Source organism: Grammomys surdaster, unplaced genomic scaffold, assembly GCF_004785775.1.
Source record: "Grammomys surdaster isolate TR1022 unplaced genomic scaffold, NIH_TR_1.0 235, whole genome shotgun sequence".
Classification (NCBI taxonomy): Eukaryota; Metazoa; Chordata; class Mammalia; order Rodentia; family Muridae; genus Grammomys; species Grammomys surdaster.
The window spans coordinates 1,139,667-1,152,008 of record NW_021604680.1 but is presented as its reverse complement, the minus strand read 5'-3'; the positions used below and the strand labels follow the sequence as shown (position 1 = coordinate 1,152,008).

Genomic DNA, 12,342 nt, shown 5'->3' with positions numbered 1-12,342 from the left:
GCTGATTGCGAATAAATTTGGGAGAAGAAAAAAAAAAGTTAGGGGATGTGATGGTTAGCTTTAACTATCAACTTGAACCTTGAATTACCTGAGCTGAGAGACTCACTGATGGGGTTTTCAATATTCAGTAGGCCTGGGGACATATTTGTAGGGGATTGTCTTAAGTTATTTAATGGGAGAAGACCAAGCCCACTATGGGTGGCACCATTCTCTAAACTGACATTCCTTGTTTTAGTTAGGTTTCCATTGTTGTAATACATATCCTGAGGAAAGAGTTTATTTCTGCTGACCATTGTAGTTCATCAAGAAGGGAAATCAGAGCAGGAAACTCAAGGCATGGACCTGAAGGCAGAAACTGAAGGGAGGCAACAAAAGAATACTGCTTACAGGCTTAATCTCATGGCTTGACACTCCTGCCTTCTGATGTCACATAGGTCAACTTTCTCAGGAGTAACACTGTTTCCAGTGAGCTGGAACCTGTCACATCGATCAGTAAATAAAATGCCCTATATGGTTCTTTACACTCCAGTCGGTTGGGGGCATTTTTTCCATTGAGGTTCCCTTTTCAAAAACAATACTAGCTTGATCTAGTTGAGATAAACTCAGCCAGACTAGTTTCTGACCTACTTGATTGGAGAAATCAAGCAGAGTAAAAAGAATTCAGGAGGCAATGTGCATTTGTTTCTTAGTGGCTGGGGATGTGATGTGATTAGCTACTTCACGTTCCTACAACTCTTATTTATCTACAATGATGAACTATAACTTAAAACTGTGAGCTAACATAAGCCTTTCTCCTTTAAGTTCATTTTTCTGTCAGGATATTTTTTTTTCACAGCAACAAAAATGAAACTAAAATCTGCCAAATATCACAACACTGAGCTATAAAATCTCTTGTGGCTCTATGGGAACGAAAGGAAGAAATATGAGACGTGGGCTCAAGTATGACCTACTGACTCTTATGGAGGAATATTAAGAATCAAGTAGAGTTTACCTTTTTTTTTCTCTTTTCAGCCATCTATGAGCAATCCTGTGAGGTGTATAGACACAGAGGACACACAGCTGGGTTCTTCTATGTTGACTCTGATGGCAGCGGGCCATTGAGACCCCTTCAGGTGTACTGCAATATTACTGGTAAGAGCCATGTTTTCTAAGCATGCTTTACCTGGGTGATATGAGATGAAAGGGAGGTTTTGGAAAGGCATACTGAGTGATCAAAAACTCACAAGACTAAGTTCAATGAAGAAAAATACTATCTTGAAAAATAATAGAAATTAGCTTAATTATTATCAAGACAAAAAATAGAGAGATCTTTGTGCTCTAACACTTTTCCATGAAGAAGGAATGAATTACCAAGTGTTCTCTATAAAACTTTCAAAAGGCAGCTTCTTTATTAAAACTCAGCAACATAAAGAAAGGGGGATGGGGAAAACAAATAACAACAAAAAAACAAGTCATGAAATCCAGTGGGAAGTCCTGATTCACAAAGGGGAACTCCAATGTGGTTCTATGGATGATTCTCGAGACTATATATCTCTCTTAGTCCTACTATCTTGTGTGTCACTGGTTTATCAGTGAAATGGGAAGAAGATGACTATACTCCAAGGAGCTGTGAGGATCACAGATAATCAGGAATGTTGGACCAGCTAGTGAGGATCTACAAAACACAGCTTTCACCTTAAAAGTACTAAGAGATTGTTTATTCTAGAGGATGATCATGGCCTGAGAACATAGATTTAGGTTACCATAACTTTCATGTTCCATCATGCTAATGGTTTCATAAAGATCTTATGGTAGTAGTTGTATTTCAACACACAATTCTATATACCAGCCAAATACCAGGAGAGAAAATTTCAGTAAAGTAGGAACGTCTCTGCTCTGAGCTTCACATGCTATTTGATGACTTTCTTAGTTTTTGGGTTCATAAAACTTAGGGGTCTCTTTGTGTATTTCAATATATCTTGCCAGCACATTACAAGAATGTTAGATTATACATAGAAATTTGTAATAATCTATGGTTCAATATGCCAAGATTGCCTAAGAAATCACAAAATTTTTAATCAGCCAATCAGCTTTGTATAATATTCAATGTATATATAGCTTCATTTTCTGGAAATTATAGTTTCTTTGCAAATCACCACTAACACCATCACCACCACCACCACCATCATCACCATCAAAATCACCAAAACCATCATATAGTGTTTTTTCCCCCTATGGCATATTCTGAAAGCATGTAACTTCCTTATAAATTGATTACAAAGGTTTAAAGATGGCATCTGAGAAACCCACAGGTTGAGCAGGTAAAGGCACTTAGTTGCAAACCTGATGATCTTAGATTAATCCCTGGACCCCACATCATGGAAGATTGCACATGTTCTACTCTGACTTCTAAGATTCACAGTAGTGCTCAAGTGGCTCCCCACAAGTAAAATAAATGCTTAAAATGTTATTTGATGGATAATTTATTCTATAATACAGTTCCACAGTGTCAAACCCTGGTAATTTTAAGTGTTTAGCTTTGCAAGCACTGCAAATATGATTTGAGTATCATTCATTGACATACATCTATATACCTCTCTCTCTCTTTCACACACACACACACACACACACACACACACACACACAGGCACGCATGCACGCGCACACACACATACACATACAGGCACACACACACACACAGAGGCATGCAGTTAATTTCAAGCCTGATCTTCAAAGATGCAAGATGTCCTGTGTAATGAGCAGCAAAGTCAAGCCTCTCATATGTCATTGTGCATTTATACCCTGGGCTCCTATTGTGAAGTAGCATGCCTATAGAGCTCTTTCTAGCCGGATAATGTTCAAGGCACAGAAACTGCACCATGGATCTTCATGTGGCAGTGAACTCAGGAACAGGACCATAGGATGCAATGCAGCCACTGCAAAAAGTTATGACAAGGCACATTCCTCATTTTTCCAACTGAATGCAAATATCCAGACACTGGCTGCAGAAAATGCTAGTTATTTTAGTTTCTATATTACTTCATATAGTGAAGGCTGGCTATATGTTAGTTACTTAGTAGTTGCCTTTGAACAGAAATAAGAAATTCTTTTCTTAGTTGTTGTTACACAGTCTTGTTTGACAACCTAGTTTAGGACCGGGCTTCTCAATAACTCTCACTCATGTTCTTAATTTAAAAATCAAGAATTCTAGGCAGGCTTGGGGAATTCTAATTCCCTAATGCATTTGTCTTAATCTTTATAAAATATTTACATGTAAATTGTCCCTGGTCCATGTTTTTCAAAACATAGGTGTATTGGGCTGAAAGAAAAGGCAATGGAGACAGACAGATACTGCTGAATATCAGCTATGATTTGTATCCAGGAGTTGTGGGATGACTGCCAACTACTGAATTCAGACATTTCAAGGAATTTTAATTGGAACATACAAATATTGGTTAATTCTAAGCAAATAACTTTTTAAAATTCTCTCTCTTATATGAAAGAAAGAGAATATAAGAAATCTGTAGTTTAAGATGTGTCTATCTTCTTACAGATGATCCCTTTGCTATGTGATTGAACCAGATCACTAGATATTATGGTTCACCCAGATCAGAGATTCTATTCTACTGACCAGAAGCTTTTTCATGACTGATTTTTACTACTACACTAACACTGAGTTGATATTTTAGATGGTCATAGATAGGAATTTTCACAATGCTGGACAAGGATGCGCCCTTATTTTGGAAATCTTAAATCTTTCTAATTGTGGCAATTGAATGACTTTGTGATGCTTTGAAATATATAACAAAGTCGTTCAGAAAGTGTAACTTGGAAATGTGACCTGACCAACAAGGTTTACATAATCAGGTGAATGTCCAGGACTCATATCCATGCAGTCTAATTCAATTAGCACATTGCAGAGCAACTTTAAAACTTCAAAACTTGCTTCCAATGATGGAATTTCTCCATCAAATTCATACCTCCTAAACCTAGTCAAATACTGCCACAGTATCACCAACTGGAACCAAAGTATTCATTTCCAGAGCCTCTGGTAGACATTTTTATTCAAATCACCACATCACAAAAGTAAGAGTGACCCTGAGTTTGGATTCAGAATATATAAGAACATGGTGGCATACACCTGTAATCCCAGTGCTGAGCACGGATTACATTGCTGATGCAATGACAAGTCATTGAACATTAAGAGAAAGGGGCTTCGTGAAAAGTCTATAGGTCACATAGGTACTATACTTGAGAGATCTTAAGGGAGTTCTCATGGAACCCTGAGTAATTCTCACAAGATTGTTTTTATGAATGATCAAGAATAACCTCTTAGTCTTAGATCTCTGTATCTGCAGATAATCTTTCAATTTTACATAAGCTCCCTCTTTCAGCATCCTTCATCTTTGCCAGAGTGTGCTGCTTGATATTCACCCTCCTAACCTATGGTCTTATATAAAGTTCTTCACAGACAACCCACCCTTGGGCATATTGTTTAAATGATGGAGAACAGACTAATACAAAGTGTCACAAATGTTTGGATTTACTTTTACACCTACTTTAATGATTCCAGTGTACTGAACATAGTGAAATCACTATCAAGTTCAACCATCATTTTGCCTTTTCTCCTTTATTCTGATCTACTTTAATTGAGGTATCTCAGACTAAAACTCTTCCAATTTAAATCCATAATAGTTTGGACCTGTGGAAACATCCTTGGTATTCAGTCTTAACTGGCTATGGGTCATTCTTAGAGTTTGAAACTTCTGCTCACAGTCCAGGAGTAAAACATGCTTCTCTTTTCCTCATTTTCTCCCTGCACTTTATCAACTACCTAGCTTTTCCCAAAGCCTTTTCATCTTCAAATATGGGAGAGAAATATCTTTGGGAGTTTCACTGGAGTTTAAATTAAATGCATGAGCATTATAGCAATACAAACTTGGACAAGTCGTTTAGCCAATTCCAGTTGGTTTTCTTGTTCAAAGTAAAGGTTATGAAAGTGATTGGCTTTCAAGATTAATGTGAACATATTAGTATGTGTCCTGGCATAGCTAATTCCCTCATTGCTGTGACAAAATACACACAAAGTAACTTAAGAAAGGCAGAGTTTATTTTGGCTCATGGTTTAAAGATATAGGCCATCATGGTGGGAAGAGCATGGCAGCAAGAACAGGAGGTACCTGGTTACATTGCATTCATAGTCAGGTAGCAGAGAGAGATTGATGCTGATATTCTTCTTGCTTTATCCTTTCTATTAACTGTTGAACCCCAGCATATACAATAGTGCCATCTACATTTAAAGTGTTTTTTTCCACCTATGTTAATCTCAACCTAAGAAGTCCCTCAAAAATATGCCCAGTGTTCTTAGGTGATTCCAGTGCCTGGCAAGTTTATAGTTTATATTAACCTTGATACGATTAAAACACCAAATTCTTCTGAACAAGACAGTCTTGAAACAGTGATCTGAAGTTATGTAGTGAATGTAGATTTAGCCTTCACATACTCTCACAGTTGTTCACATGATTCAAAGCTATATATCCACTCTCAACAAAAGAGATAAAACAATAAAATCACATGTTCTAAATGGCCATGCTATTTCCAAGATGCTTGGAGTCTGGAGTGAAGCTTTCTGGGAAAAACTTAGCATGATGAAGTACAACTAGAGTAGAATATCTGACTATATTTCTTTGACACTCAGCTTGCAGTCACTTTGTGTACTTTTAAAACATTTTCATTAGAACTTAGTTTGTAGTCAGAATATTTTAATGTTAAGAGACATTGGTCTACTTATTAAAATATATTTATCTACCAGCTCTACATTTTTTCCTGTGGTTCAATCAATTGTATATTTATGTGCAAAGATGTTTGTGTAGAGTCAATTATAAAACACGCTCCCTTCCAAATCAATAGAGCCAATGTCATTTTCACATGTGTAGGGCAATAGACAAGAATTACGAAGAATTAACAGAAAAAAAATATTTAGGTGAATTTCTAAATCTAAACCTGTTTTCCATCGTCAAATAGTTCCTAATTTGTTTCCAAGATATATTTATAGTTTCCAAATCTTACATCCTGGGTGCTATGAAGCTCCAATTCTCTCTGCTTGGCAGCAGCTGTCGCTTTCATTAAAACATATCAAAGCATGCATAATGGAATAGGTAGAGAATTGTGATTGAGGTCTCTCCAATATTTCTAGCCATAACTGCAGAGCATGATTGAGGCAATAGATTATCATTCCAGATATTATTCCAGCAAGGAAGTATTGTGTCCACACAGTTGGCATCTGTTGTTAAACTTGCCTCCTGAGGTTACTGCAATGCCTATGATTTACTCATTCCCTACACTCCTGTCTGTCAGTATAAGGTGAAAGAAAGTCATTGACTGCATAAGAAGAAGACACTCATGGACACTTTTGCCTCACACTTTGAGTGTGCTTTCAGTGTTGAACAACTGTGTTAAAGAACAAACTTAGTAGAATTTACTTGTTTGTGTCATGGTATTTGTGGTGCACTTTTTTGTGCTGGCCTCTTCCAATTGACTTTACCCCCCAAGCAATCTACTTCCAACATACACACAGACACATGCTCATGTATATGTGCTGTCACTTAAGAATGCCCATAACTTTTGTGACAAAGTTATTAGTGAAGTTTTGTATAGATAAACCCAGTCAGTATTTTATCTTTTGTCCTTGCACCTGTACAAAATCATTAGTTTCCCTTTTAGGACCTTTGGTTAATGGTTTTACAACCTCTTGGAATGTGCTATAAGTTCAACACACCTGCTTTCTATCTCAGAAGAAATGAAATCATGTAATTCCAGAAGACGGGAAGAGTTATCATTGCAATTTTGACATCAGAAAGGACTCAATAACATTCCTATTATAAACAAGATTAATAATCACTAATATAATTTTAGGAATTCTTATAGAATCATCATTAAAAATTATGAAATCTTCTACTCATCTATATAGTATCACTACAAGATAATACATCTTTGTTGTTCTGCAGAAATCTGCTCAAAAATGTGGGCTAATACCTTGTGATTATTATATATATTTAATAACAGGAAAACACATTAGTAACAGGGATCTATCCTAAAATTAAATTCTCATTGGCCTTGCCTAATGGAGCAAATCGTTGAAAACTTTAATCCATGGGGGAATCATCTAAGGAAGATCACCTGCTAGTGTTAGCTTCTCCTTGATGGCTCCTGGCACAGATCCCAACATAAGGGCTTCTTTTCCCGTCTTGGGTGATTTTTACTTTTACATGACTTTCTATTTTGCCTCACTTTCCTCACTATATCTACCATCCCTGAAAAGAAGATAGCTATCTTCATGGGCAGTGGGCTTAGTTCATCCTTGGAGAAGTTTGAAAGCCAGTTTCCTGGTAGAGAATCACTCTTGGATCATGTATGTGGCATGGCTCACTTGCAGTTTAATTGCTTGTTTCTTCTTTCTATATTCCCAACTTGTATTGTGGCTTACATTTTAGAGGGAAAGTTTGATTTCTGTAATGAATGATTTGCCAAAGAGTTCAGAAACAACCATCTACCAGTTAGAAGAAACAGCTTTTTATGCATTATGCTCTTACTTTTGTGAAATGTAAACTGTACAGGGCTTTGGAAGGCTGATATCTCAAGCTAAGGCCCATTGTGGGTATTATCTCCATGTGTGGAAGCCTCTGCTTTGAAGTGGCCTCTTGGATGGCATTATCTCCTGATAAATTAAGCCATTAAACAAAACTACTAAGTCATAAAGCTGTGACATTACCCTGAAATTAAAGCACTGTCACCCTCAAATTGCCAAGAATTTTAACAGCTACTTAGAGAAATTCCTTTCACACATCGACTTAGTATGGCCTGTTAAGTCAAATCACACTCATATGAGAAGAAGTATTCCATGCCAAGTTCAAGAAATTTTTAGGCATTTGACTTGCAGTTCTTTCATGCTTCTCCTCTGTATTAACCCACAAATTTTTTGAATCCTTTATAAATCTCTCATTTATTAATCTACTTGTCCAGTCCATTTATTTGCTTCCTAATATATATTTGATATGCTTAGTTATATATGCATTATTCAATTATGTAGACTTTAATTCATGCAAATTACATTCTAATGTTGACTGGTTGGCATCAAAGTTCACACAGTGAATAAATCTATTTTTGTCCTTAAGAAACTTATAAATAAAAATAAATTAAATATTTAAATTAACTTAATTGCTTACATAAAAATTACTTATTTATTGTACTGTTTTTCTGTCTGTTTCTGTGTCTCTGTCTGTGTCTCTGTCTGTGTCTCTGTCTATGTATGTATGTCTGCATGTGGAGGCCAAAGAATATCCTTGAATGTTTTTCCTTTGGTGCCACCTACCTTTGTTTTCGAACAAAGAAACCAAGTTTCTCCTTGGCTCTATGTTCACTATTTCAGCTGAACTCAGTAGTCACAGGCTCCAGAGGTTGTCTTGCCTGTTTCAACCCAGCACCAGCATATTTGACTTTTCTTACTAATTTCTACTGATGGAACTCTAGTCTTTGAACTGACTGGGAAAAGTTTACAATCAGAGCTATCTCCCAAAACTTTAGATTATTTTGTGAATCTCTCAATAAATTATGTACTTATTAATTTGTATTTACTTGCTTTCTTATTTATTTTTATGGGCTGGGATTTTTATGCTTCATTCCTTCTATCAATTATGCAAAAGTTAATTCACATAAATTATATTTTAATATTGACTAAGCTGATCACCACAATCAAAAAGTAAATAAGTCTATTCTTTTCCTCAAAAATGTTTTTGAGAGAAGACATGTGCCGTACATACATATTTTAGACTTGATGTGGAAAATATCCTGGGAAGCCATTGATGGCACAGAAATACAACACAGGAATAATGAATTGAGGAAAGATGTACAAGGGGACCAAGAAGCATAGTCATTCGAGGTGTCTTTGAATAACTACCTTTTGAGCTATGTTTTGTGTGCATGTGTGAATGAGGGTTTGTATGTATCTGATATGTATATGCGTTTGTATATACATGTGTGTGAGCATGTTTCCCCATAAGTATACACAGAGATAAGAAAAAGACAGCAGGTGAGAGAGGGCCTCTCTTGAACTTGGAAATAAACTGATGATTAAAATGCTCCCAACCCTGCCACCTGACTCTGCCCTCTATAATGCAGGGGTTATAGCACAGATGGATATGCAAGTTTTTTTGTGTGGGTAATAGGGATTTAAAGTCAGGTCCTCAACTTGGCCAATAGGTACTGTTTACCACTGAGACATGTCCTAAGCCCCTAAGCTGACTTTGTAGTAAAAATAGCTGTTAGTTACAATGCAGCTACTACCCTGAGGTGCCATGCTCTGCATTTCACAGTGGAAATAGCACTGGTGTCTACCATCTGTGTGAGGAATATGAATCATCTCTGTTTTAGTGAAGAAGGCACAGAAATCTCGTGTGTTAAACATCTTGCTTAGAGTTAGTTGAATTATACCACTGAAATTGTCAGGTTATGACTCTGAAGCCTAAGTGATCAGGTTCACAGCAAATCTGAGGCATAGAGGGCCCCCTTACACTAGTATTTGACATTAAGCTGGCATTGTTCCTTCTATGTGTCACTAGACCATCAGAAAGGACTACAAAGAGGAGAGGTCTCCTGTGCCCACTGTACATTCCTCAACACCACTTTCCTCTTCTGTAAGATGGATGTGCTCATTACCTCCTTCCAGGATTACTGAGGAGTGAATGAAAAAATAAATAAAGCTGATGTTCTCAGTGTCCAATTATCTATAAAGCATGAGCTAAAAAGTGAGTTTAAAATGTCATTGTTTAGCTCTGTTTCTGGTGCTGTTTATCCAGTAAGTGTGAACAGAAGTGTGTCAGAAACATTATGTTTAGTATGCTATAATGGTTAATGTTGATTGTCAGCTAGTCAATCTAGAAGCTTCTAAAAAAGAAACATTGGGAATGTCTGTGTGAGTTTTAGATTGTGTTTAATGTTTAGATTATGTTAATTAAGGTGGGAAGACCCCTGCTAAAGTAGAAGTGCTACTTGTTGAGCTAGGGTTCTGGATGAGTACAAAGAAGCAAAAGGACTAAGAATCAATCAGTACTGATCTTTCTGCTTCTTTACATTGGTCTATGGTGTCAGCAGCTTTCTCAAGCTCCTGCTGCCATGGATTCTCTGCCAAAATTGGCTGTTGCGAGCTTTGAGACAAAATATAGCCTCTGTTCTTTAAGCTGCTCTTGATATTTTTCCCATGAAAAATGAGTAGAGTAATTTCTATACACATTTGTAGACATTTGAATATATTTCTTCAAAGCAATCAACTGAGTGTTGAACACTAAGTAAGGCCCCTATTTTATTCATCTTTCTATAGCCAAGAGGACCTGTCATAAACTTTGAGTATAAAACTTTCATGACTAGACCTATATAGGGCATTTCCGTGCAGATAGATTTTATGCCCCTGGTTTTAGGGACAGGATAACCAACAAAGATCAAGCAACATGTTTGCCTTGTGTCCTGATAACATCCATGCACAATGTTCCATGCCCATCAAAAGAACAAAGTCATCCAGCCCTGAAAGCAGTTTCATTAAGTAACTTATATTTACTTCATATAAATATGTAGATGTTTTCTAGCTGTGGAATAATGCCAATGTACTTTAATATAGTCTATGATGATCAACTTCCTCATGGATATAACTAAGAGTAATTATTCTTACTTCAATAACTGTATATACGGGTTAAGTAAAATTAAATGAGGGGATGGATCAGATGTTCCTGGATCAGCATCTGGCTTTCTCTAAAAATTTCTGCAGTTGTGTCACATCTAGTTCTAAGTACAACTGCTTATAAGACCCAATAAGATAGTGAAATGTGAACATTGGCACAGCAAGTTCATGGCCAGTTATCTAATGTAGCTTGGAAATGTGGTTCCCACAGATGTGACCACCTCCATTGCTGCCATCAAGATAGAATGTCACCTCACCATGCTGCTCAAGGTATTCAGAATGCTTAGGGCATGATGATGGTTATATTGATTGCTATTTTGTCACAAATTGAAATCTTGGGGACAAGTCTCTGATCAATTCTGTAAAAAAAGTTTCCACATTGTATTGAATTATGTGAGAAAACTAACCCTAAATATCCTCCTAAGTATCACTCCTTGTTTTGGAGTCTTTTACTGAATACAAATAGTCAAGGGAACCGAGCATCCAATTTCCACTCTTTCTGCTTCCTGATTGTATATATAGTGTGAACAACTGTGTCAAACTCCTGCCTTTATGACTTCCTAGCCAGGATGACAAGTACTAGACTAAGATTCATTGTACCATGCATATGCTAAGCCACACAACCATGACTGCTGATGGGCCAAGTGAACCACAATGTGACCTGACATTTTCCTATGCCTTTGGTATTTTGGTTTGTGAGTGAGAACATAGGATTGGGTAATATCTCTGAAATCAGAGTTACATTGTTGCCCTGAAAATGGTTTATACATAAATAGACCTCAATTCCTACTAGAGCAACAATGAAGAAGAAGAAGACACAGCCACTTGGAGATTTATCATTATGCTTATTGCAAAGTCTTTCAAGATGGCCCTTAGGAAAATAAAACTTTGGGAGAATGGTATATCTGAGAAAACAAGGAAAAGCAGAGATGAAATATCATCATTGGAGGGAGTAGGGTCATGGATGCTTTGTCTGAGGGCTCTTGGTTTACCCAGGCATTCTCACATGGGGATAGAGTTTAGCTGTGTGAACATTTTTCTTGTTCAGAAGAGAGAAGTTACAAGGCCAGGGTCAAAAGTACCTCCCAGAATGCTTGCTTGTTCTTGTTCACTTTTCCTTTGAAAGCTAGATTCCAGGGAGAGATGGATAAATCAAAGTCAGCTTAGACTCCTCATGGAATGAAAGAGCCCAGTTTTCGTTTCATTCCTCATGGAATGAAAGAGCCCAGCTATTGACTATTGCTCTGTGAAGGTGGAAGCAGAGAAATACTTCACCTGAGGACACGATTCTCATTGTTCTTTTCTTCTATGGATTATCTTTGTTTTCTGTTACTGCTATAAAATGCCCGAGCTTGAATATTTCTAAGGTAAAGAAGTTTAATTAGCTCACTGGTCTTGTTGCTGAATATTTGTTTTCTGGTTTCTTCAAAGTGTGGCAGGTATCAGCAAATGGAATGTTTATGTGATAGGACACAGCTTGCTAGAGAAAGCAAGAAGGTCTATCAATGAAACCAATTTTATTTTATTATCCTGTTATCAGTACTATAAAAGAGATATATCTCCTACGGATGGTTACTATTAGCCTACCTCAATCCTAATCACCTCTCTTAAGTTCATAATCTCCTAAAACATCA

The 12,342-nt window shown here is 36.8% G+C and overlaps 1 protein-coding gene across 3 annotated transcripts in view; it reads left to right on the top strand.

Moving 5' to 3' along the window:
- LOC114626443 (contactin-associated protein like 5-1) overlaps positions 1-12,342 on the top strand; it is an 867,232-nt gene that overhangs the window by 573,935 nt on the left and 280,955 nt on the right. For all 3 annotated transcript variants that reach the window (XM_028773852.1, XM_028773850.1, XM_028773851.1), the window contains exon 12: positions 1,012-1,131. In XM_028773852.1, the coding sequence (XP_028629685.1) occupies positions 1,012-1,131 (120 nt within the window). The remainder of the gene's footprint in view (positions 1-1,011; positions 1,132-12,342) is intronic.